Source organism: Aureobasidium namibiae (assembly GCF_000721765.1).
Source record: "Aureobasidium namibiae CBS 147.97 unplaced genomic scaffold scaffold_16, whole genome shotgun sequence".
NCBI lineage: Eukaryota > Fungi > Ascomycota > Dothideomycetes > Dothideales > Saccotheciaceae > Aureobasidium > Aureobasidium namibiae.
In genome coordinates this window covers 263,080-287,819 of record NW_013581193.1, presented here as the reverse complement: position 1 = coordinate 287,819, position 24,740 = coordinate 263,080, and the positions used below count along the sequence as shown (strand labels likewise).

The following is a 24,740-nucleotide window of genomic DNA, read 5'->3' as shown; positions in this document are numbered from 1 at the left end:
CGTGCTTTGCTCGTGCAAAGAGAAGAACAGAAAAATTGCCCTGTTCTCGCTTCCAACGCGCTCGCTCTTCGAGCACGGCTTCTTCACGGTGGCAGATGCTTGACAATATTGGTACAGTGGATATGTCAGCCAAAATCTTCTACAGATTCTTTGCAGATTCTTCTCCATTTTCTCGGCGGTGGGTCGGAGGGAAAGGCGAAGATTGACAGATTGACGAGACGAGATCTTTCTGTGGTGTGGAGGATGGTTTTCCGTGACGTGAAAGAAAAACTCTAAGCTCGGTAACCTGCATCGACGGCAACCCGGCAGCCGGTTAGAAGCGAGGTTAAGGCGGACAGTTTTCGGGCAATTCGGTTTGCAGGAACCTGATCCGGTTAACAGTGGAACTTTGACGGTCGTGTTAGGCGAGGAGTGGAAAGCAAGGTAGACAAGACGATGCAAGCACATGAAAGAACACATGAGAGTGGGAGAAGAAGTTTGAAGTGTGAAGATTGTCATGATTAGAAGAAAAGGCAACTGAGGCCTGCTGAGTAAGAAGAGGAGCTTATAGCTCTACTCTCTTTGTTAAGATAAAGAAGAGATGTTTCCGGTTTCCCCCAATAGAATCATTCCATGAAGAACGCCGTGGCTCCAAGCCGGGATATATCGTAATGCCATACAGAAGATGAGAAGAAAGTGAATCGCTAAACCGCTGGACAAGATGGATAAAGAAGAGTGAAGAGCGTCGTCTAGTAGGCGCTAATCATTGGTGATTGCCGTTGCGAGATGACAATGTTGTCGGCAAGGTAATCTGAGTGGTCCATTTTGTTCAGGTATGGTGTTGTCTTGATAGGTTGAGCGTGTTGCGATTCTTGAAGGTCCATGGCTTCTTGTGTGGGTGATGGTGGCATTGACTCGTCCTCTGAGTCTGAGTCACCGTGAACAAGCTCTGGTGGGTGAGAGTCGACTCTGGTAAGAGCGTGCTCGTCGTCGTACTCATAATCCTCCTCGAACTCATCATCGTCAACCTCGACGGTTGCGACAGAGTATGATGATGGTGTGGCGCGGACAAAGTCGTCCTCCTCGTCGTAGAATGAGTCCTCGTCATCACTCTCCTCATCAGATGAGTCCTCTTCAAGCTCCTCAGCGATAGAGTCAATCCATTGAACGTGGCGGGTGGCAGGGTCAGGCTTGCTGGTCTTGATAGACTCGTTGAACCAAGCCTCTTGCTCTCTCTCTGCATCCTGGAGTTCGATCATAAGAGTGTCGAGAAGGTTGGCATGGCCAACAAGAAGTCTGAGGTTGTGGTCTGCACGAGAGGCCTCACGACCAAGCTTGCTCCTTGCAGTGGAGGCGACGTAATATGTTTGTGTGAGAGACATTCTGTTCTTCTTTGCTGGTGATGCAGCAGATCCGGGGAAGTATGATTGTGTCGACATTGCGAAATGTGATTGTTTTGTATGGAAGGCGATCTGATATGTGAGTCAGTATTGTGATTACCAAATCTGTCGCAATGGTTACTCACAGCCAATAAGAGATGAGTGGCTGATTAAGTGTCGAAAGGTAAATCGGATGTTGCTATCCAGTGATGATCGAAGCCTGGGGAAGATGGGTTGCTTTTGTATATAAGCTGATACTGTTCGGACGTTCGCTGGTTGTGATTGTGATGAAACAGAAAGCACCTGTCAGCGGACGTCCATGGGAGTTATAATACCAGTGCTCAGGCACCCATGATCGGGTCTCAGGGAGCTTTGTCATTCCGCAAGCCGCTCGGGAGCAGACGTTTTGTTTCCGTTCAGTGATCTGAACTCTAATCCACTCATCACCGACCGGTCGGTCGCAAAGAAAAAGACACCGCGCTCGGATTTAGGAAACCCGTGCAGGATCAACCGGCCAAGCCGTGTACAAGTCGTGCCCATGAGTAATCCGACCCGGCCAATCGCATGCAATCCTTCTACATGTTGTGAGTAATGCTGAGCGTGCTGAGCAAGCATCCTCCGACACTTTGCTTCTACAGCTGTCATGATGAGGAAGCAATTGTCAGCGACTTTGTAAACATTATCGATCGCATCATCCATCACAATCCAATGCAACCAGTAGATGCCTCACTGTTCTGGACCCCCTGCCATAACTGATTCCAGAGTGAGCGTTGATCAGGCGTGAAGCAATTACTTTCTCCATCGCGCGAGTATCGCATTCGATGCCACGCTTTTCCCTATGTTCTAGCGTATTTTGGCCCAGACCGATCGTGGGTTGCAACCAAATTGACAATCTCGCAAACGCATCCGGCGACGGACGCAACGGTGACTCGGACCTTGCGATCGCTGGCGCCTTTGTTTCTGACCGCAAAAGCCTTCACAGCAACCCGCCGCACTCGGACCTTTGAGTCGGCGTATTCACGCTCGTACCCGTTTTCCGCTCTTCTGCAGGGCAGTCGGTGAGTTGTTGCACCGCACCCTCCTTTTGGCTTTCGTGGAGTCAAGGAGAGAAAAGTGTCCGCAGCCCGCGCCCTTGTTTCAACTTTCACGGAAACTTTTCGCTCCGTAAGCAGACGCAGATCACATCAGCGTCACTGCCGCAGTATCCGCAAGATGTCAACCATTAGATATAGTTGTCTATGTCGTAAGGGACCAGACCCTTTCCATTGACACTTTCCGGGGACTCGACCAAATCCAACATATTTCACAATTTACACCTCCTCTGCGCCTGGGATCGGTGCTGACTTGATTGAACAGACTCAAAGTTCAAAAGGGGTCTTTGGGTTTAGGGCATGCGCGGCTGCGGCTTGGCTCAAAACCAGTTATAGTAATTGACTTCCACTTTGGCTGCAGCCGTGGCTGACTTTTTACCTACTTGGGTTTCTCCACAAAGACGAAAACGTGCTTCGTACGAGTACACCTTGTGTTCAAAGACAAGGCGGAGTCTAGCCGTCAGCCCCCCTGAGGATGCTTGATTGATAGATTGACAGCTATCTCTACGGGCAGTGCGCATGGTCTTACGCACGCATGCTGCACACTACTACTCTCGCGCAATCAGCTAATACTCTTAGTCTCTGGCATGTCTGGATTTGCACCTTCGCCAAGGCTTCGCACGACTCGATATGCGTGTGACTTCTAGCTAAAGAGGATGACTCCTCAGATCGTCAGTCTACGTGTCAGGATCTGACAGAGTTAAGGATTCTGTTGGCAAAGCAAACCGCAAGATACCATCGACTGCCTCCCGCGATCGTCAGGACTCTTTCATTGAGCCTTCCTGATTCCGACGAGATCAACAGCTCTTCTACACAGCATATCCACCGGATTTGACACCACTACTACGTCCTTGTAGAACACATATACCTACACTCTGATGCTGATCAAGCTATGTTATGAACGTTAGCAGTTCAAACGGTCATGCAAGCAGATTACAGCGTGTCATTTAGGAATTTGCTTATCTGGTAATGGTATACATTGCTGCCTGGACGACAACGATGCCCACGATGACTGCCTGAGACAGCAATGCCTATGTTTTCACTCGATCTATGCTCACATCGCGTCCGCATCGAATCTTGATCCCAGCATCACAGATACAGTGGCTCAAACCATTGCTTCTGATCGTTGGGAGGTTGTATGTTCAACGACTGACAGCTCCGGTTGTTTTGTCAGATATTGATCGTTACATGCCCATGATCCCTACAGGAACCCTGGCTTATGGGCGAAGTTGGCATCTGACGTTACCAACCACCGTTTTTTACGATAATGGCCGTTTCACCAGAACCGCGCTCCATCCGTACAGTCAAGTTCCGGACCGTCAAAGTCCGGGTACCGTACGTCGAGAAAGCTCCCGTCGCCGGCGCAAAACGTTCAGCCTGTTCTGTTCTGTTGGCTCTAGTAGGGCTCGGAACTTATGAAGTCCGTCGGTGTATGCACTGAACATTACGATAGATGTGGCCGGACGTCTTGGCTTCATCCTCTTCAAGCAGAGCACTGCGAAGTGTTTCACATCAATTCTGGCCGACGTTTATTACAGCATACGGCTTGGCAATATTTCATCGTTCCTCTACGATCATTGCCATTCTCACGATCGGCTTCATGCATGCGATCCTGCGAATAATTACGATCTCTCTCCATGAAGCAGATGTTTGGGAACGGTCTCCAGGACCACTTAAAGCATCAAGTACTAGTAGTAGTCTGACGCCTGGACGTTGTCACATACTTCGAGTTACTACTTCACCTCATCCTAGTATATCGATATTCTTCACCGCCACGACCTACCGATGCAGTATGAATCAATTTCTCAAGAGCAATCTCTTCTCGCAGCGTCCGCACTCAGGATTACCTCCGTTGTGATATGATAGCAATGGTATAGAGTTGTGAGACACAACTGGGTCTGGATTCATATACACTTAGGATCCGGAACGTTGGAAGCCAATCTTATGTTTGGGATCACCGGACAACGTCGGGCATACAGTCTGCCCCTATTGAACGCCTTCGACACGACAGATGCTGACATGAACCACGAACCACGGATCTGAGACCTTGCATCTTGGTAGCTGACCATGTACTCAACAAGATCTGCCGGACCGATGTTTACTTGATTTACGTGTTTGGAAGAAATCTACTCAAGGTACTCCAATATGCCGAGTGCCGATGACTGTTCTGAGTATGGCTATAATGCGCTGAGTTGAATACAGTCCATGAACATTCTCTACGAATTGTACGAGACAAAGAGACCCTCGCCGGATCCAAATTTAGCTACCATAGATATACTTCGCGCTCAATGATGAACACCATTGCTCCGGGACACAGACACTCAACAACATCCCGGCCGTTACACGTCAACACTCGGCAGAATGTTGTCTATGTCCAGGCCCAATACTCTCGACCCTGAGAAGCGGCGTATACATGACAAATCGGTGCCGCCTCCGAGTCTGATATCCGGCAGTGATTGGTGGTTCTGGCACTCCTGACTTGACTCTAGTAGAAACTAGGGGTAGTTCAGGACTCAACATTCTTGCTCACCGAGTCTGATGAGACCGAGACATCTTCGACTATATGGTAAGCGCAACCATGAGCGAACCTCGAACCGCCGCAGGGCTCAATCTGCAATTGGGCTCCACGTTCCCTTAACCATACGGCTCCTAGCACAACAACAAGCGTCGACTCTGCTGTATTTACAGCCTTCAGACGAAAGTCGTTGTTAACTTCTTTGCCAAGTGGTGGCATGAGTCTTTCCAAGACTGTTGACTATACGAATGTCCTCGTCGAAAATCTGAAATGACACTGGTATTTCCTTTACCTCTTGACCACCGCATTCGTAACGCAACAATAGTTTATGAGTTCCTCAGTGCCTAGCATTGGCTTGCGAGGTAGGTCTAGAATGTCACGCATAAAAACATCTCCTCGCATGGCAGCGATCGAAAAAGGATGTTCGACCATGTGCTCGAGCGATGTTTGTCGGCTTCCAACAACGCGGATGAGGCTGTCGTTCCTCCTGGTCGAGGGTACACCATCACAATGCCCATGATGAGTAATGCAGCTCTCTCATGAATCATCGCCAGATACTCTGATCCCTCGCCACATTGTGCTTCGGAGACGAGATTCACCCATTGCCTGTCTCTCGGGCTTTCAGCAGCGTAGGAACTTTGGTGTCCTGTGTTCGATCTACTGGTCAAGAAGGTTTACTCTGGACGATCGTCCTTGCTGTTTCACAATAGTGATGCGTTCTTTCCTTTGCGATATCCAGAGCAGATAGGGCCGAGATTCGGACAGTTTTCGGCAGGATATGGCTGAGGGTATGACCCTGGCTGAGACATCAAAGTGATTGTGTGGATGGAATGGGGTGTGGAATAATGATTTTATTACTATGGTTCTTCCAAATTGTATATGACAGAGACTATCGATGATGCTATTGGCGGCTCGACTTATCGTTGTGGGAGAGAAAGGCGTGGCATGATGGGTTATCTCGAATTAATCCTCCGTACATCAGATCGATCTATACTCTTGCAGCTAACGGACCATGATTCAACACTCAACCATCGATTGTTTCTTGAGCGAATCAGGATATGCAATAGAAGGCTATGTAAGGGGCAATGCTTAGTGTATATGACTTATGTCAGGAATAATTGTGCTACACATAAGAAAGAAGGTGCGCCTAGTATGGCTTCCAAACAACAAACCCATACAGATAGGGATACAAATCCCCATGATTGATAACCTCGACCTTCTCATCACAGAAGTCTCAACAGTATCCTTAATGCCATTGATTTGGAATGACGCAAACATATTCTGTGTTGACGAGAGCGAATATATCCGGGCAAGGTGTCGAAGGCAACCACCGTGAAGATAACACATCGTTGGGACCACAGCAGAAGCAGTCAGAGACTTTCAATCGTGGATGTAATGTGAAGAACCCATGAATAAAATGGCGAGAGCAGTGACAAGAAGAGTCACGGAACAGGAGCAAGGAAACCAGCGCCAGGATCCGGGGCAAGGAGCAGCCAGCAAAGGTGAACGGTCGAAAGGGACATGTCTATAGAAGTATCAACGAGACCCAAGTATGATGCAGCCATAAAGCCAATCCCAGACGTGTGCTTAGCAGAAGTGTAGACGGATGCTCTGTCACCTGGCCTGCGAATAGATTGTCGCAGCTACGATCAAGTGAGAAGTCTAGCTCATGAAAGTCAAGCATATCTTGTATTGTCAGTTGCTGGTCTTGCATGTAAGGAAGGTATAGACGTGTCTCCTGTAGAGCTCTTGTCGTCCCTAAGAGACAAATCTCTGCGAACGATGATGGAATCTCCTATCTCGCAAACGACTGGAGAAAAGGCCATGACTCTTGCTGCTCGGAAGCTAGCGACCAGACAATATCGACGATTGATCGATACCTCCTTGGGTGAAGGGGAGACTGATCTGAAGAGAAGAAAGCAAAACGAGAAACGGATACTCTGGTCCAAACATAAGTTCAGACATATGTGCAAAACGGTCCTCACCTATGTGATCATGAGTCTTGATTCTCGAGGCCTTGATATTCATCGTATGGCATCGCTGAGCGAAGTGAGGTGTAGGAAAGTAGTCAATGAGGTAGGAACGACCTTTTCGGTTGTTCTATTCCATTTGTTTGTAGAAGCAAAACGCCCATTCCCCCTTATTCATGAAAGCAGAAAACTGCAAATGATTTGTGTATTTGTACAAGAAGCTCTTTCGTTTTCGTCTCCTTCTGTTTTCTCTCCAGGCATAATCCTACACTCGCGTCGTATCCATGGGATCGGATGCGCGAATCGCTTAAAGACTAGATCGGGGCAATGTAAGCTTCGAGATATCCGAGCAAAGGCATGAGGGCTGAGATGGATTTGGCGCAAGAGGCAGATGGAGGTCGTGTTGGTAAGGGCAGAGAAGACTTACGGAGGAAGCAACATCTCGCTCCAGCTGCTGTGCAAGAAAGCGACACCGGCCTGTGAGTGTCAGTACTTTCTTCTTCTTTGCTTCATGAAGCTCTCCGTATCATGGCTGAGGAAGTGCTCGTTGCAGGGTGGTCACTTACGGCGAAAAAGGCGACAGCGGTGACGACGGAGCGGTTGTCGGGAGAGGCAAGGCTGGTGTACATTTGGCTGATGGCGCCGGGCTGGTTTGAACGCTTGGGTGCCATTGTGGATGTGATGTGTGTGAGAGATGTGTAGAGAACAGGTCGCGGGAAAATGTCTTGTCTCGTCGTCGTTGCGCGCGCGGAATTGTTGGAAGCACTTCGTCACCGGAACACTGTCACGCACGGACCATATGATTTTTAGAAGAGCGACATAACGAATCTACCACAGGCATTCACAGTTGATTGATAGTCGAAACATTGTGGAAAAGATAAGTTCAGTTGAGTTCATTGAATCGTACTCGTACATAATGCCGTCCTTTCCCCACACCTCCTTGATCCTGTTTATGAAACCTAAAACAATCGCTCGCTCTTTTGCGATGCACATCAAAGATACCATAAACGAACGCTTCGTAATTTATAACCACCTCATACTGACAACTTCACGAACTCAAGCGTTAGTAGAACGCTGAGTCGATTGTGCGGCTTCGGTGTCCGGAGCCTCTGTCGAAGCAGTCGTGCTCGCCTCCTCAGGAACAGCAACAACACTCTGAGCCTGGGCATCCGACTGTCCTCTTCTTCTTGTTCGGACTCCAAAGCGCTCTCGCAATCTACGACGCTGACCGCCTTCTTCGCCCTGGTCCTGCACCTGCGCCACGGTACCATCAATGGGGTTGTGTCTGAGTTCACGTAGTTCACGTGCAGCAGCCATTCGTTGTCCCTGATCAAGATGTCCACGATCGAGTCCAAGGCCAATGAGCAAGCTGCGACGCATGCTGACGCGGTAGGGTTGGCCATTGTAGCCGTTGATAGGAGGAGGCAGGTCACCGTTCTCGGTAGCTTCAGCAGTTGGCACATCCGCCTCGGTAGATCCTTCAGCCCGTAGATCAACACGGCAGAGCGGGCAAGTTGATGACACATTCAGTAGCCAAGGATCAATGCATGCCGGGTGGAACTTGTGGTCGCAAGGGAGTACACGGAGGTCCTGTCCAGTCTCGAAGTCGTCGGTACAAATTGAGCATCCTAGTGCCTCACCAGATTCAGCTGAAGCCATTCCTGCGATAGCATCGGAATCGCCATGTCCTGCTGCCGCACCGATGCCTGAGCGGACGGAAGTCATCGACTGTCTCGGTTCGGCATGATCGCGCGCTTCTGTTTCGTGCGCGCCATCGTTCTCAACTGAGCGACGAATCACTGGCGTGTCAGTGTCGGCCAGCTCGACATCTGTAACCTTTGGCTCTTGCTTAGGTTGCTCGCCGAATTTGACAACGGGGATGGTGTCCAGCATGGCACGCGCAATACCTCTGGCTCTAGTCTGTCGAGGTCTTCCGGCGGCGTTTCTTGGTCCGTAGCGTTCTGGATGACGGTGTGCTCTTATTGCTCCTGTGATTATTATGATAAGGAACAGGGCAGTGATGATACCAGTCACACTGTACAGAATGATCATGGCAACGGCTGTCGTGGGAGAAGACCCATAAGTTTGAGGACCTTGGCTGCCGCCATTGTTGTTGTTGGATGTCGACGTGTGCTGAATCACCGCCTGTGGGTTATATTGGGCGTTGAGGTGGGACAGCAAATCCTGCGATTCGGTGTAATTCGACATGGAATATACTCTTGCGTAGGCCGATTCCATGTTAGTAATGTTACACTGCTCAGCTGTCAAACTGTAGAGGATGATAGCTGAAGCATTGACACCGAGAGCTGTTTGGAACACATCGTTCAAGGGAAGAAATCCAGGGTAATCGCCAGAATCGCATGATATCAAAGCAATATCCTCGCCAGTGAGGTTTTCCCTATTTGAAGTCGTGACATGGTAAAGCGGATCATGAACACCCATCTGTGTCGCGTGTCAGCGTCGTTCTCAACAGTCGACTGTACTTAGAAGAGAGCAATTACATTCAGGTTCGCGTCTGCACTTTGAGTCAAGGGTTGGACAGCGCCAAAATTCTGTCCATTGACGATGAGTTCCACATCGGTGCTTGTTTGTGAGATATTCGTTGGTTGAATCAGTAGTCCGACTGCTCCGCTCGCCAGCAGGCTTGCTGGTAATAGCCGTTTGTTAAGCATGGCTGTTCGCATAGTGAGGTGATCTTAGCGTCGAAGGACCAGTGAAAAGAGATTATAGGTCAATGGAAGACGATGACAGGCTCATGTTCTTGCGAGAGGGTATGGATGCAACCTTCAAACGAAAGTTGGCTGGGACAAAGGGGACAGTTATGGGTGACCGGCGGAGAGTTTGGCGGAGGAAACGGGCGAGAAGATATCCGCGGCCGCTGCGAGTAGCGCCACACTTGCTGTTAAGCTTGACTTTTGACGATCCTGCATGCCCAGCGCGTGCGCCCAGTGCCCGGTACAGTCGCCGAGTATCACTAAGACTCGATGACGCGACGGAGTGTTCTTTGTCAGATCTGGGTGTGCAACCTTTGCCACGTCCCGTGGTCATTGATCATATCAACGACTCGCGTCTCGGGTTTGAACGAATAGAAGCAGCTGTTTGGAGCGTTCGAGCGGCCTGTATCGCGATTGAAGCCTCTTCGGCCAATTATCGCCGAGCGATGCGGGGAATCGATAGATAGGTACGGCAGGAACGAGATACGAATGGCATTCACCTTCAGCTCTCTACAACTGCTTTACGCATCATCTCTTCCTTCCTAATTTTGCCGTCAGCCGGATAGAGTCTTATTGGTCTCAGCCGCTCTACTTCGCCGTCTTTCACGACTGTTTTGCGTCGATGGCTATGCTGGCCTAGGCAGTGCGAGCGTTGAGAAGGGTACCACAAGGATCCATCATCGGTTCGATGTCTCCGATCTTCAGATCCGGAATCACACTCCTCCGGTGCCTCCCTATCTCGTTTTATGCGAACCATTTGACATGCGAACATCGGATTTCCATCATCGTCGTATGCACACGCGTCCCCGGAGACATTGCCTGGACAGGCAATCTTTCCGGGGTCTCCGCGTGGAGCACTCGGCATGTATTGGCACGTCTCTGCCCTCTTCTGATGTCTACGCTCTGCCACCACAGCCAAGCTGACGAGTCCATGGCACCGAAACAAGACCTTCGCTGAGCGACATAGGAGAAAATCGCAGGTGAGCACGTGGAAAGTTTCATCGCGACAAAACGCAGAACCACGCAGATCATTCACCCAAGTCTTTCTGGATCCACCGTTGTGTCTGTTCTTTGTTCTTCATGGTGAGTTCTCTCCAAACTTGATTCCCTGATATGGATTTGAGTGACCAGTATTGAGTTTGTATTCCCTTGAGCCTTTCCTTTCGATTCTCTTCGATTATTTGAATCTTCACCTCTCAGTGGTAAACATCATGTGACCCCCGCCGAAGTACTACGTATAGGACGATTCTTCCTTGACGACTAGGTTTGTAGAATCTGCCGCCCTTTAGAGCCGACCTGAACGCTTCGAGGCCAACGATTTGAGGTGTGTGTTCGACGAAGAAAATTGCCATGCTCATATCAATGGATTTCTCACCGACGAGAGAAATGGCTAAATGAGGGGTGGGGCAAGGTATTCTGCCCCGCCATCTCTTACATCATCCTATATGAAGACCTACAGCTTCCCGGCTCGCTCACCAATTTCTCTTCTCGTGTTTCCAAGAGCTCTTACAAGACAACATCACAAACATGTCCAAGTTCACACTACGCTGGGGTATCCTCGCAACCGGAGGCATCGCTGAGGTTTGTTGACGAAGCTTTTACCAGCCATTGACAGGTCTAATACAATCTACAGGCTTTCTCGAGAGATCTGACCGTCAACCCCGAGACTCGCGATGTCAAGGACATCAAGCATGAGATTGTTGCCGCCGCCAGCTCAAGTAGCGCCAGCCGTGCCGGTGATTTCTTGAAGAAGGTTGGCGCATCTTCATCAGCAAAGGCATATGGATCGTACGAAGAGCTGGTTGCCGACAAGGATGTCGATATCATTTACGTCGCCACTCCCCATTCGCACCACTACCAAAATGCTATGCTCTGTCTCGAGGCTGGCAAGAATGTCCTCTGTGAGAAAGCATTCACCGTCAATGCTGCTCAGGCAAAGAAGCTGGCAGAAAAGGCAAAGGAGAAGAACTTGTTTTTGATGGAGGCTGTCTGGACAAGATACTTCCCTCTGTCCATCTACGTTCGCGACATCATCACTTCTGGCAAGGTACATGCGTCGATTTTTCTTTACCGCTTGCAGGCACTGACATACGCAGATTGGTACCGTCCACCGCACCTTTGCCGATCTCTCAATTGGCGCTCAGCCCGAGGAAGCCTTTGACAACTCTCACCGCATGGTCAACCCCGACTTGGCTGGAGGCGCTCTCCTCGACCTGGGCATCTACGCATTGACTTGGGTCTTCCAGACTCTCTACCACACACAACCCGAGTCCGCACGCCAGGCCCCCACCGTCGTCTCATCTCTCAAAAAGTACCCCACCGGCGCCGACGAGATGACCACCATGCTGGTCACCTTCCCCCGCTCCTCTGAGCTGGGTGGCGACGCCCACGGCATTGCCACTACTGCCTTCCGCACAACCCCCGACCCCGACGGCAAAGGCAGCGCCGGCCCAGCCATACGCATCCAAGGCGACAAGGGCGAAGTCCAAGTCTTCCACCCTGCCTACCGCCCCACCAAGACCAAGCTCATTCTCTCCGACGGCACTGTAGAAGAAAAGGAGTTTGTCCAACCCGGTCCCGGCAAGGGATCTGGCTTTGCAAATGGCTTTGGCGAGGACAAGAACCCCGAAGGTGAGGGCCATGGTATGTTCTGGGAGGCCGACGAGTGTGCGTTTGCGCTCAAGGAAGGCAGAAAGGAAGGCAAGTACGAGGGCTTGAAGGAGAGTATTGTAATTATGGAGGTCATGGATGAGGTGCGCAAGCAGAACGGCATGACTTATCCTGACAAGATTGAGACGACCGAGTACCCTACAAAGCTTTAGGAGTTCACGTAGATAACGAATATGTATTAAGCTCTGGATGAGCATGTGTTTTATCTGTCTTCCACTTCTTATATGCTTGCCATTGACCAAAGGAACGTACCTTGCCAACATGACAGACAGCGCGCGAATGCATCGAATCACAAATATACGCGAAGGGAAAGCCGTGGTCTTCATCTTTGCATTCTCATCTCTTGTCATCGCTCGTCTTGTTACTGGACCTTCACGCATCTCATCTTCCCTTGTCCTTTGCTTTCCTCTCAAGTACTGTCCTCACCCTTTCTCTGTCTCAGACTCTCCTCAATCGTCTTGATCATCTCATTGCCCACGCGAGTAGCCTCGGGGAAACGAGGAGCAAAGTACGATTGTATCTTTTCGAATTTGCTGCGGTAGCCGTCCATGTTGCCAAAGGAGACGCGTTCGGACCAGTCCTGTTTGAAAAGAGAGGTCAGCCAAAGATACAGCAGGAACAGGGCGGGAGGATCTTACCCTAGCAGCGAATGTGAACTCTAGATCATCGCGACGGAAAGTGTTGTCGTTGATTGCGGTCTCGATGACTTCGTCCAGCAGTTCTGGCTTGCGGAAGAGGTATTCGGTGATGCCTAGCCAGAGACGAAAGAGCTGTTTGTCCCTCGGTCAGTCATTGTATCGACAGAGAGTGGGTATCGAAAATGCACTTACCGGTGTAGAGCAGATCATATGATCATAAGGCACAATTCCCAACTTCCACCAACAATCCACCATGGCCAACAGACTGAGATGATTGTTCTTGACCCTCTCGCCAGCAGCTGGTTTCTTGCCGAGCGAAAATTGATCCAGCAAGTCATCTTGCAGCAGCAATTCATGTCCTTTGCTGCCATCAGTATTGCCAAAGACTGCCTTTCTGGCACTCTCAATGCGGTCTCTCAATTCTTGCTTGTGACCTCCCAGCATTAGTTTGAACAGATCCGTCACGGATTCAGCATACTGCTTGATCTGACGCTTGGCAGCTGGATTCAAGATGGCCAGACCGGCATACACGTGCCACTTGTTTGCATAGATGCGCAACGTGATGTTGATCTTGACATTCTCAATGCCACCCACATACCTCGGCATCTCCCAAGGAAACTGGTTGTTCGCCGCCCACGCAGTACCCATTGACAAAAACGCAGCATGCGTGACCGCCTGTGTGTCCGCGGTAATGCGATCATGAGCCTCAGCTGTAAGCTTGACATGCTTGCTCTCAAAGCAAGACAAGATCTTGGACACGAGGTCGTAGCTGGCGTCTGAGGCGCGGTGTTGGATTAGCACCAAAGGTTGGCCTTTCGGGTTTACTCCTGGGCCGTGGAGGGAGTGGCACGAGACGATTTCGACGTCGGAGGGGAGGTGTTTTTCGAACGCGGCCATCTCGGGGGCTTTGCAGGAGGTTTGGCCGCCGACGATGGCGCCCATTTTGGTTGCTGGGAGGCATTACATGTCAGCCTGTAAGACAAAGACAAGTAAAGAGAGTGTGTGAGTGGTTGGAGCGTAAGAGCAGAGAGTGTGTGGGCAGAAGAGTGCGCGAGCGAAGGGGCAACAAACATGGACCATAGGCGGCGACGACGGCATCGATGTTCTTTGCTTCAACAGAGTAGATGATATAGTCACTGCTACGCGAGACGTGGTGGCCGTTCTTGAAAACCGTTACGTTCTCCTGCTGAAAGCCTCAGCAAGATGTTGTGTATTACAAAGGCTATATACGGTATAGGCAGGAAGGTAGGTCGTACACTGTCCTTGAATTCTTCAACCAACGAATCATACTTGTCTGGAAGATCACAGGCGTGTACTCTGGAAGAGCAAAACGTCAGCCTGTGTCTGACGAGGTGGTCACGGATTACGAAATAAAACTATTGATCCAAAGTCAGCGGTTGTTCAAGAGATCATCTCAAGATGCGTGAGGAACAGTGGATGGGTGAAGCGTTTCAGACAAAAATTATAAGGTAGCTGAGATTTTACATCATCGACGACTGCCAGATCCTGCCACCGGAACGGTGACAGGGTGTCCGACAGCCATACTCGAGCCAAATGCACTCAAGTCATCATTGAACGCGGGGAGAGGTGGATGTGCAGGAGAGAGGGGCAAAGAGATAAACGTACCATAGTCAAAAGTCACACGAGCAGTGTGGTGTTGGGCGCAAAAGCATACCTCCATCCAGCCTCGCTGAGCCTGCGAGCGTACATCTTTCCCATGTCGCCCATGCCGATCAAGCCCACCACTGCTTCACCCATGTTTGCGATTTGTCGAATTGTGTCAACTGTAAGATGCTGTCCAGCTCTTGAATATGAAGCGGTTCTGATGCGCGCACAGAAGATGCAATTGATGGTCGCAAATGTCGAGAAGGTGTGAAGTGATGGAAAGAAAGCAGAAGCTGCAGCGTCGCAAGAAAATAAATAGAAAGGCAGCTGCGACTCCGCAAGCTTGACCGGCAACTGCCGCGACTGCCCTTCTGTAGAGCGAAAGAATTGCTTGGCAGACCCACGCAAATTCTCGATCGAAGTTCTGCGCAGCTCTTCTCTTCTTTCCTTCAGTACCACGTTTCGACCATCAACTAACATCAGCAATGGCACCCAAGGCACCCAAGGCTGCACGCCCCCAGGAGAACGTCCAACTCGGACCTCAGACCCGTGAGGGTGAGCTCGTTTTCGGCGTTGCTCGCATCTTCGCTTCCTTCAACGACACCTTCGTCCACGTTACCGATCTTTCGTAGGTGCTTCCCCTTGGTTGGGTCTGTTGTTCAATGCGCCTGCTCGCTGGACTTGTCGTTTCTCTTCTCGGACTTTTGCGACCTCTCTCCAGCCTCCAAGGTTGCTGCTCGATATATGCGACGAGCACAGGACCACGGGCAGAAACAAGAAAGATTCATTGGAACAAGAAGAGAAACATACAAGACACCAGACCGAGCAGTGCAAGTGGGAACAGACGCAACAAAACAGTCAGACATGAGAGAGTTCAAGAGGCTAATACTGGGTGATTTCCAGCGGCCGTGAGACCATCTCCCGTGTTACTGGTGGTATGAAGGTCAAGGCCGACCGTGACGAGTCTTCCCCTTACGCCGCCATGCTGGCCGCCCAGGACGTCGCCACCCGCTGCAAGGAGCTCGGCATCACTGCCCTCCACGTCAAGATCCGCGCCACCGGTGGTATGTTCTACCCTCTTGCCATTCCCTTCTTGACGCACCGTCTAACACAACTGCACAGGTAACGGTACCAAGACCCCCGGCCCCGGTGCCCAGTCTGCTCTCCGTGCCCTGGCCCGTGCCGGCATGAAGATTGGCCGCATCGAGGACGTCACCCCCACCCCCTCGGACTCTACCCGCAGAAAGGGTGGTCGCCGTGGTCGTCGTCTGTAGGTTGTTGGCGCACTTTGTGTCAGCACATCTGCTCTCGATGTTACAAGGACAATGGTTTATGGCGAAATGTGGCACTGTCGCGCAGAACGGCTATATCGCCTGGTCTGCAATATATTACGCGCAACCCTTGTCTTCTGAAATATGGAGATATAAAACAAATCAAAAAGTTTTCACGACCTCAAAATAATTTCCATCTCGTCTGCGTGCCTGTGAAATGTCTTCCTGCATACTGTGCCCTTTCGTTGTCCATCAATGCGAACCACGGCGTACCGAGTCTTTATCAGTCGGTATGAGGAACTGTCATTGAGTGGTGGTATTTACAGTGCAACCCTTGAACCAAATACCCTCCCAATCTCTAAACCCAAGAACGCCTGATTCCATGCAATTACCTCTGGGGAACCAAACCCCAACGCCCAGGCTAAAACACACATGGTTGTACTCATCTATACACATGATCAAGCAGCAGGCTCTCCCAAAGCGCGCGCCAGAACGACATAGCCAAAGATGAGGCCCAGAGCAAGATACATCCTGTTCCTCCTCAACCAACTCTGACCGGCATCGCGCGCAACATGGCCACCCTCAACCACAGCACCCAACCCAGCATGACTGCCCACAGGGCGTTTCCTCAGCGCATTCGTCTCTGGCGAGCACGCACTTGCGACCGGAGGAGGCGCCACGACCTTGCCGGTCTGGGGATCGACTTTGTGTTCTTCCATCCATTTCCAGTTTTGGTCGTCTAGTTCTGGCCATTCTTCCTTGAACTTCACGCCCGCGTCGCCTGCTCTGATGGCGCCGAAACCGCGGGTGTTGCTGCTGGGTGCTTGGCCCAAGCCAGGGATTGTGCGGTTTGAGGAGCCGCCGCCTGTGCTGTTCCACCAGCGGGAGCGTTGAGCGAAGACTATGCGCTCGGCTTCCGAGGCAGATAGCGAGCCAGTGGTCATTTCCTCGCTGGTCATGAAACTCTGCAGACCGAGAAGGATGGTGCTGACTTCCCATGCTGGGTTGAAACTCTTGGGGTGGAAGTCTGAGATGCTGAGGCAGAGGCGAGTGGAAGGTTGGAAGCGGCCGCTAGGTGTGTGCATACGGATAGCGGGGGGCGCGAAAGGGTAGTCGGGCGGGAACATCAGGGTGCCCCAGTACTGGCCACCGGCGTAGGGGGTATCCTTGGGGCCTTCGAGTATGTAGTGCCATTCCAGAATGTTGGACTCGCTAGGGTGGGCGGTGATGTAGGGTGGAGGGTTTTCGGTAATGTTCTTGTACTCCTTTGTTAATCTTTTGTTGGCGGCACGTGTAGCCATGGTTGTGATTTGTGGGATGTGAGTTGAGGTATGCAGGCGGTGGAGTTGTGGTTGGTTGGCTGAAGATTAGGAAAAGCGGCTTGCAAAGGTGTGCGAATAGGAGAGTGTGTCGAAGTGTCAAAGAAGTAGGTAGACGGGATAAGATGACTGTCTCACTGAGTCCACAGACGGGCAGAGTACGTCAGGTCTGGATGCCGAGTTCCGCCTCGCGAACATCGGCTTTGTGTATGCAAAATACAACTTGAGCATATTCCTGAATATCAAGATCGTATCGTTAGTTATGGCCTCTCATATAGGAGCGCAAGCATGAAAGGAGTTAACACAGTGTCTTTGGTGTATCATCGAAGTACCAGATCAACTTGCATACATGGTGATTGCAGATGATCAAGACAGGGAGCGCGTGCTTGGCGCGAGCGCTGCATGTCATTCTCTTGACGCTGGATAGCAACTCCTCCGCGGGTTTGCGGTTGGTATTAGCTATCTTTGCGACAAGGACGGTGTGATCTCTGTTGCGGCTCCAATGGCGAACAAATCTTCGGGAAGCGACGTGAGTCCGTTAGGTCTAATACATGCACGTTCAATCTACTGACGAGGCAATGCGCAGCTCTTCGCTCTGTTGCAGGACAAGGCCGACCCCAAGAGACAGCAAGAGATAGACGAGCGTCTCGCAAGGCAGTATGCCAAAGCACAGCAGCGTCAATCCGAGCTGATCGGCCTCAACTCGACAAAGCCCGTCACCATCTCGTCCATCCAGGTTCTCCAGGCCGAGCACACACGCAGAGGCTTCCTCGAGCGCATCTTCAATCCCGTCCTCTCCCACAACCAGGAAGGTCCCTACACTCTCCAGGAAGCTCTGCGCGAGGTTGGCGGCGCCGTCGACAAGCTCAACCGCTTTGGTATCTTCAAGGCTCCTATCTCGACCTATATCGACCAACCCGACCAGACCGATGCTTCGTCCACTCCCACCGACCTCTCCGTCTTCATCCACGCTCCCGAACGTTCTCGCTACACCATCAAGACTGGTACTGAGGCTGGCTCGTCCGAGGGTTCCGCCTTCCTCGATGTCGTCCTCCGCAACATTTTCGGTGGTGCCGAGTCCTTGAATGCTCACGCTTCGCTTGGTACGCGCACCCGTTCCGCCTACTCAGCCTACTTCGACACTCCCGTCCTCAGCAGTCCTGATATCCGCTTCGAGATTGGCGGTCTCGCTAGTTCTACCCTCAAGAGTTGGGCGAGCCATGAAGAGCTCATCAAGGGCGGCAGCACAAAGTTGAAGTGGTTGGGTCCATGGGGCAGCAAGAACGAGCTGGGTTACTCTGGCATCTGGAGACAAGTCACTGGTCTTTCCGAGAACGCTTCGCCTACTGTTCGCGCCGACGCTGGCGACAGCTTCAAGTCCAGCATTACACACACTTTCATCAAGGACACCCGCGATGCTCCCATGCTTCCCACGAGCGGTTTCCTTTTCAAGGCTATCGGTGAAATTGCCGGTGCTGGTCCTCTTGCCGGAGATGTGGCTTTCGCAAAGTACTCGGCCGAGTCTCAAATGGCTCTCCCCGTTCCTGTACCTGGTGTTGCTGGCGACAGTGGCATCTCATTCACTGCTGGCCTTCGTGGCGGTCTTCTCTACCCTCTGACCAAGGCCGGGACTACCGGACCCGCTGCATCTCGCATCAACGACCGTTTCCAACTTGGTGGCCCCACTGATGTTCGTGGTTTCCGCCTGGCAGGACTTGGTCCCAGAGACGGACAAGACGCAGTCGGTGGTGACATCTACGCTGCCGGTGGTGCTAGTCTACTTTTCCCTGTACCAGGCATGGGTAAGGACACTCCTCTACGATTCCAGACATTCATCAACGGTGGACGCCTTTTGGCACTGCAAGACGTTGCCAGCGGTGAGAAGGGCGGCAACAACGTACAACAAAGCGTCAAGAACACTTTCCAAGAACTCTCCAATGGCCTGCCCAGCTGCGCGGCTGGAGTTGGTCTTGTCTACGCACATCCCGTCGCACGCTTCGAGTTGAACTTCTCGCTGCCATTGGTCCTCCGTAAGGGCGAGGAAGGCAGAAAGGGTGTTCAGTTCGGCGTCGGCATTGACTTCCTGTAGAACATTCGGTTTCTCCGTCTTTCTTCTTTGCCCTAATAATGAGGTTGTACAGATAGACAAAAATTCAAGCCATCATTCTTTGTTTTCCCTATGATCAATCTCACACCGCCCAAATTCATGTCTGATGGAGGTGATCCTGCTTATCGTAGGCGTGTTAGACAAACGCTCTCTTGCACATTTTCTTGATCTTGACTCTCGAGCGAGCGTTCTCATCCACACATTCCCAGGGGTCATGATCAAGAGCTGATCACTTCCCGTTCTTGTGATAGCTTTTGGGCCCAGTGTCGCGAGAAGTGCAGATCTTTCCACCCGCACTTTTTGGACCTTCTCTCTTGCCAACACCCAAGACAAGAAAACACTTGCAGACAAACCATCATGAGCGTAAGCATATCACATTCTGGAAGCAGGTAATGAGAACCATCATGTGGTATGCAATACGAGAGCGAGTGTCATTCGTACGACCACCCCGGCATCTATTTTGAGATGCGGTAGTAGCGGTAGGCAATGCATGCGGGATGATGCAGTGCAGCACAGATATTGCACACCAGGCACGCGTTTTTTTCCTAGTTGGACGTTTCAAAGCACACTGACCAAGGTGTTTGCAGCTGCGTTCGTCATGTTGATCATGGTTGGGGAAGGTATGCTGGCTGAATGAGTTATAACACTGGTTGTTTGTGCCAACCTTCCTTCTCTCCTTACCTACTTTCTCCTAGACACACCTTTTCATCGCAATAAAATCGTTTTCGAATCATCAACACAAGATATACTCAGCAGTAACACCCAAGTCATCATACAAACCATGCGCTTCTCCATCCTTGCCTTCGCCGCCTCGCTGGCCACCTACGCAGCTGCATCTCCTCTCATCAGCCGCGCACCTACCATCAACGCTACCACGCCCTTCTACCTCCTAACAACAAACTCAGCAACCTACTCCAAAGACTCATCTCTGCTCCCCAACGTCTCCTTGACCACTCTCTTCGACCCTTACTACCAGCCCAACTACCTCCTCCGCCTTATTGCACCTGGCTATGGCAGTGTGCCTCAATTCACCCTCTCCGATGGCGTTCTGCACACACCTGGCAAAGGACCCCATGGTATTGGTGACTACATCTACAACAGCACTGAAGTGCACACTGGCTCTGAATTGAATTTCAGGACCCAGTACGAGGGCACTGGAGATCTGAGCCTTGAAAGGGGATACTTGCTGGCTGTCAACGGAAGTACTCATGGTTGGACTATCTGTGTGGAGGAGCTGGGTCAGAGAGTTGTAAGTTTTGACTTGATGTTGTGGATGATTGAGAATGCAGACTGACATGAAACGTAGATTGAGTGGAAGGGCACTGATGAGGGATGCACGCAGACCTACATCCAGGCTGCGTTGACTGTGCCTTACTAAAAGTCTTGTCTGAACAAGAATCACGACGAGTCGGATACATCGTGTCCGCCAGAACAACACAGTGGTTTCAGAGTAGCCAAAGGGGAGCATTTTTATGACGAAGAGAGAGCCAGGCAGTCATGAGCCTTGTCTGGCAGATGGTTAAGCAATGTAATAATACTAGCAGGCATACATTAGTAACCTAACCACCTAATCGTACTCCACAATCTCGTGTGCTTATCACCTTTTCGTACAGGTGTTGCTTGTGTGCAAGTGGAATTGGCTTGAGAATCTGGCAAAGTCTTGGTTGGACTACAAGATTCGTTGCAGCAACCGGATTACCGAATTTAACGCTTCGTAGACCTCAGGCCTTATGCTGAGTTCGATGAAGAGGACATTGATAAAACGTAGAAGCAACGAAGATGATGTGGGAAAAAGATATATCGTTGATGGCCTTGCAAAGGCCTGTCAAGTGGATAACTTTGTTGACTTCCTGCTTCTTTGTTGCCAAAAGATCACTGTGAGGTTGGGAACAGATAATGTCATCTGAAGCCAACGAACTTGTCTCGCCGCTTTTCGCACGACAAACCTTCATCAATAAATTATCAAACGGCACCATTTTCAGGACTCTAACAGTAATACATCTTTCTGCACTCGAATCAATCCAAAAGGAGACGCCATCTCCCATACATTTTCTGTGTAGCTTCGGACTTTCATCACGCAGCACAATCTCAATTAAAATACAGCATGCGCCAACGAGATTCACGCTCGATGTCACCCCGGCGCGAAGGATCCCACACATCAGAATCACAGAATGGTCGAAAAGACCCACGGCGAGACCGTGAGGACTCAAATCATGAAGACATAGACGATGAGGATCTCTGCCCTGTCTGCCGCTTACTGCTTTACAACCCGGTAACGACAAGATGCAATCATACGCTTTGCTCGTCATGTATGCAGCGTTGGGCAGATGTATCCATGACTTCTCAGATGACCATACTTCCGCCATCAAATCTGCCATCGATGTTTTCAGGTGCGGACACAGAGGCGAGGTGTCCTATGTGCCGTACGCCCACCTCTGCAACACCAAATTCAACGATAGCTACACAGCTCCAAGAGAAATATCCTATTACCTACCAAACACGAGCGACCGAAGAAACTTCGGAGGACGACCCGAATGCTAGCACGATAGAAACGCTTACCCTCTGTATCGGCAACACCCACAAACTCATCTCACCAGCGCCCGAATCACAAAACATGCACCTCTGGAACTTTTTCGTCAGGCCCTCGCGCACAGACATCATTGCTGCCGTGGAGGTCCAATTACATCCTACTTTCCGGCCCCCACATTTGCGTCTTACCCAAGCACCTTACGAGATCCAACGCAAAGGATGGGGATATTTCGTTATTACCACACATGTGATCTTGAAGCCAGGTTGGAGCTGGGTGTCAGAGGATGCGGAGGCAGTGCCGTTTAGAGGTGATGAAGTAAAGGCCAAATTGCCGCTGGATTGGACGCTGGACTTCAGTGGGAATGAGGGAAAGGGGAGTATGGGGAGGTGTAGGTTGAAGATCAGGAGAGAGGGGGATAGGGAGAAGAGACAGAGGGAAGAGGAGGATGGGGCTGAGGATGGGAGATGGGAGGTTCAAATGGTGCATGATGATGAGGATGATGAAGACGACGAGGAAGACAATGACGAGGATGACGAAGAGGGGGCTTGATCGCTCTGGATATCAAAGATCGTCGAAAGAAGATCGTGCATCGAGCTGAATCCGACTTGCTCATGATGGAGCTGACAGCAAAAACCGTCAGAAAGATTCATGGTCACCGCAAATCTGAGACTACTTGCAGGGTTGCACTGTAAATGACCCCGGACAGCAAATTACACAATGCTATGAAATTAGCACTCTTGGATTGATCTACCCCGGATGATATGCGAGCTTCTGGACTTGAGCTAATCTCATCCCAATCGCCACTTTGGGTGACCTGCATTCCTTCTTCCTGGCTGTCAAGCTCATAGCCATCTCTCACAACTTTGAGGTCCTCGGACCAGGCTGAGCACAGAGTCTTGCAATTTTTATGTCAGTCTCGTCGAGGCGCTGTCGGAGCACTTCGCATTCACCTCGAGTCTGTTTAACTATGTGCTCCATCATGAGAACTCTTTGTTGGTGGTGCTCGACCTCATTTTCAAGGTCTCTACTCTTCTGCTTGGCGTCATCGAGTTTCTTCTGGGTCCACCAGCAGTCGTCACAGTAGTAGTGTGGTGGAAGGGGTCGTGATGCTGGGTCCTCCGAAGTACTGGTCTGACCAGATTGTTGAGCCTCCAGTTTGTCAATCCGACGAGAGAGCTCCTCTCTGACTTCAACGATGTGAGCGTATGCAAGCTCCCGCTGGTGCACGATAGCGGCTCTCTCGTGTTGTTTGGCTTCCTCCTCCTGATCCATGAGCCTCATCTCCAGTTCCCCGATCCGGGCCGTCTTAACAGGACATTCGGGACAACCGCCGTCCCAAGGAGGCTGTTGAATCTCTGGTCCACCAGCTTGGCCCTGATGTTTCTGCTCTTTCTTCTCGAAGTCGGATCCGGGTTGCGACTTAGTCACGGAGACTGCGTCTTCTGTTCCCTCCTGACACCAGTCAGCTCTGCCATTTTGACCCTTGGGGCCTCCAGTTCATACTTCGGGGTTGGAGAAACCAATCATCACACGAAGTCGGTCTTTGAGTAGGTCGAGTATGAAAGCCTTTGACTCATCAGTCATCTCCTTAGAGTCGGTATGCTGATTGTATGAGTCAGTAATCGGTGATGGAAAAACTGGTTTCGGTAGCTGTAACACTTGTCTGTTGGCTTATAGCTTGCCGAATCAAGGCGAGCTGCTCGTCGCTCCAGCCACATGTCAAAAATGGCTTCGAAGAAGCTGCCTCACGGTCCAAACTGGAGGCATCCTCAGCTGGATCTGGTGAAACTCCTGCATAATGTCAGAAAAGGAGAGACAAACGGATCATCAGGTGATTTACCTCTGAGCGGTGACGTGGCTGGCATCGGCTTCTCGGGTGACTCAGCTGCATCCATGCCGAATGATGACTGGAGTGAGGTCGGCGGGTAAAGGAGGAGATACCAGGGAGGTGGCTGACTAAATACTTGGGAGGATGAGAGCGTGTTCTTTCTTCTACAAGACAAGACGACAACAAGGTGTTGAGACTAGTTTGCTAGAAGTCTGGAAAGTTAGAGACAAACACGGGAGTGAAGATCCTTCTTCTTTTGACGGTCTGCAGGAAAGAGTAGAATCGTGGGTTCTCCATACTTCCACGTCTGGTGGCTTCCAGCTCGTTTGAGTCGGCCTTTGATGATAGCCATTTCACTCAAAGTTGCTTTGAAGACCAAAAGCAGCTTGCACGGCGCACGATACCTCGCTCGATCTTGGAGCGGGAGCTGTCGACACCAAAGTCCCTTCCACAACAAGACAGAATTGCGAGTGCGGCACTTCAGGATGCAGGAGCAACCGGCATCTCGCGAGACACAACGACAAAGACAATTCCTCACTCGAACTTCTTGACCACATCAACAAGAACAATCCATCTCCAGCATCCATGACGACGCGTCCATGCGTACCAACACTCGCATTCCTACCAAACATCGCCTTTATCTTCATTCGACTAGTCGCTTCTCCGTTCGATTGATCACTGCCTTCGTCGCTCCTCATCCGCTTGCTTCTGTCTTCAACACATTTCAAGGCACTCGACACAGCTGCTGGAAGGTACTCGAACACAATGTTATACGACTACAGCCACAAATGCCTCGTTTGCCCGAAACTCAACAATGCAGCTCCTTGCACGCATTGCGAATGTTCTTACTACTGCAGTATCGAATGCAAAGTGGTCGATCTGCCCGTCCACAGAACCCTCTGTAAATCGTTCGCACAATTCAAGACCCGTCCCGGCCCAGCTCAACGTCGTGCCATCTATCTTTCAGTCGACGGGCCCAATCCTGAGTTTGGCTGGCTGAAGATGGATGAGAAAATCCAATACGGTTTCGTCGACACTGTCGCTATACGAAAGGACTTTCTAGGAGATTCAGGTAATCTGTACATAACGACGATCGAACAGGATATGGTCAGCATGAGGAAAAC

The 24,740-nt window shown here is 50.9% G+C and overlaps 11 protein-coding genes across 11 annotated transcripts; 5 read left to right on the top strand and 6 right to left on the bottom strand.

Annotated features, from left to right (window-relative positions):
• Nucleotides 1-728: 728 nt before the first annotated feature.
• Nucleotides 729-1,418, bottom strand: M436DRAFT_53862 (uncharacterized protein; the record flags this gene model as incomplete). Its single annotated transcript, XM_013569158.1, has 1 exon — nt 729-1,418. The coding sequence occupies one exon, from the start codon at nt 1,416-1,418 to the stop codon at nt 729-731; it is 690 nt and encodes a 229-aa protein (XP_013424612.1).
• A 5,939-nt stretch (nt 1,419-7,357) lies between these two features.
• Nucleotides 7,358-7,605, bottom strand: M436DRAFT_53347 (uncharacterized protein; the record flags this gene model as incomplete). The annotated part of the gene is made up of 2 exons (XM_013569060.1): nt 7,358-7,411; nt 7,501-7,605. 2 exons carry the CDS (start codon nt 7,603-7,605, stop codon nt 7,358-7,360), a joined length of 159 nt encoding a protein of 52 aa, XP_013424514.1.
• A 385-nt stretch (nt 7,606-7,990) lies between these two features.
• Nucleotides 7,991-9,606, bottom strand: M436DRAFT_75259 (uncharacterized protein; the record flags this gene model as incomplete). Its single annotated transcript, XM_013569249.1, has 2 exons — nt 7,991-9,376; nt 9,436-9,606. The coding sequence occupies 2 exons, from the start codon at nt 9,604-9,606 to the stop codon at nt 7,991-7,993; spliced, it is 1,557 nt and encodes a 518-aa protein (XP_013424703.1).
• A 1,569-nt stretch (nt 9,607-11,175) lies between these two features.
• On the top strand, nt 11,176-12,470 carry M436DRAFT_53610 (NAD(P)-binding protein; the record flags this gene model as incomplete). The annotated part of the gene is made up of 4 exons (XM_013569105.1): nt 11,176-11,229; nt 11,282-11,695; nt 11,745-12,222; nt 12,280-12,470. 4 exons carry the CDS (start codon nt 11,176-11,178, stop codon nt 12,468-12,470), a joined length of 1,137 nt encoding a protein of 378 aa, XP_013424559.1.
• A 257-nt stretch (nt 12,471-12,727) lies between these two features.
• M436DRAFT_66334 (prephenate dehydrogenase) lies at nt 12,728-14,714 on the bottom strand (the record flags this gene model as incomplete). The annotated part of the gene is made up of 6 exons (XM_013569191.1): nt 12,728-12,898; nt 12,957-13,088; nt 13,149-13,906; nt 14,028-14,142; nt 14,213-14,273; nt 14,632-14,714. 6 exons carry the CDS (start codon nt 14,712-14,714, stop codon nt 12,728-12,730), a joined length of 1,320 nt encoding a protein of 439 aa, XP_013424645.1.
• Nucleotides 14,715-15,046: 332 nt separating this feature from the next.
• M436DRAFT_53476 (uncharacterized protein) lies at nt 15,047-15,835 on the top strand (the record flags this gene model as incomplete). The annotated part of the gene is made up of 3 exons (XM_013569083.1): nt 15,047-15,189; nt 15,465-15,625; nt 15,684-15,835. The coding sequence occupies 3 exons, from the start codon at nt 15,047-15,049 to the stop codon at nt 15,833-15,835; spliced, it is 456 nt and encodes a 151-aa protein (XP_013424537.1).
• A 455-nt stretch (nt 15,836-16,290) lies between these two features.
• M436DRAFT_53616 (UBC-like protein) lies at nt 16,291-17,133 on the bottom strand (the record flags this gene model as incomplete). Its single annotated transcript, XM_013569109.1, has 1 exon — nt 16,291-17,133. The coding sequence occupies one exon, from the start codon at nt 17,131-17,133 to the stop codon at nt 16,291-16,293; it is 843 nt and encodes a 280-aa protein (XP_013424563.1).
• A 520-nt stretch (nt 17,134-17,653) lies between these two features.
• M436DRAFT_75254 (uncharacterized protein) lies at nt 17,654-19,240 on the top strand (the record flags this gene model as incomplete). Its single annotated transcript, XM_013569248.1, has 2 exons — nt 17,654-17,680; nt 17,738-19,240. The coding sequence occupies 2 exons, from the start codon at nt 17,654-17,656 to the stop codon at nt 19,238-19,240; spliced, it is 1,530 nt and encodes a 509-aa protein (XP_013424702.1).
• A 799-nt stretch (nt 19,241-20,039) lies between these two features.
• M436DRAFT_53761 (uncharacterized protein) lies at nt 20,040-20,636 on the top strand (the record flags this gene model as incomplete). The annotated part of the gene is made up of 2 exons (XM_013569137.1): nt 20,040-20,507; nt 20,565-20,636. 2 exons carry the CDS (start codon nt 20,040-20,042, stop codon nt 20,634-20,636), a joined length of 540 nt encoding a protein of 179 aa, XP_013424591.1.
• A 750-nt stretch (nt 20,637-21,386) lies between these two features.
• On the top strand, nt 21,387-22,337 carry M436DRAFT_53315 (uncharacterized protein; the record flags this gene model as incomplete). Its single annotated transcript, XM_013569053.1, has 1 exon — nt 21,387-22,337. The coding sequence occupies one exon, from the start codon at nt 21,387-21,389 to the stop codon at nt 22,335-22,337; it is 951 nt and encodes a 316-aa protein (XP_013424507.1).
• Nucleotides 22,338-22,643: 306 nt separating this feature from the next.
• Nucleotides 22,644-23,683, bottom strand: M436DRAFT_84509 (uncharacterized protein; the record flags this gene model as incomplete). The annotated part of the gene is made up of 4 exons (XM_013569247.1): nt 22,644-23,240; nt 23,292-23,390; nt 23,446-23,579; nt 23,629-23,683. The coding sequence occupies 4 exons, from the start codon at nt 23,681-23,683 to the stop codon at nt 22,644-22,646; spliced, it is 885 nt and encodes a 294-aa protein (XP_013424701.1).
• Nucleotides 23,684-24,740: the final 1,057 nt, after the last annotated feature.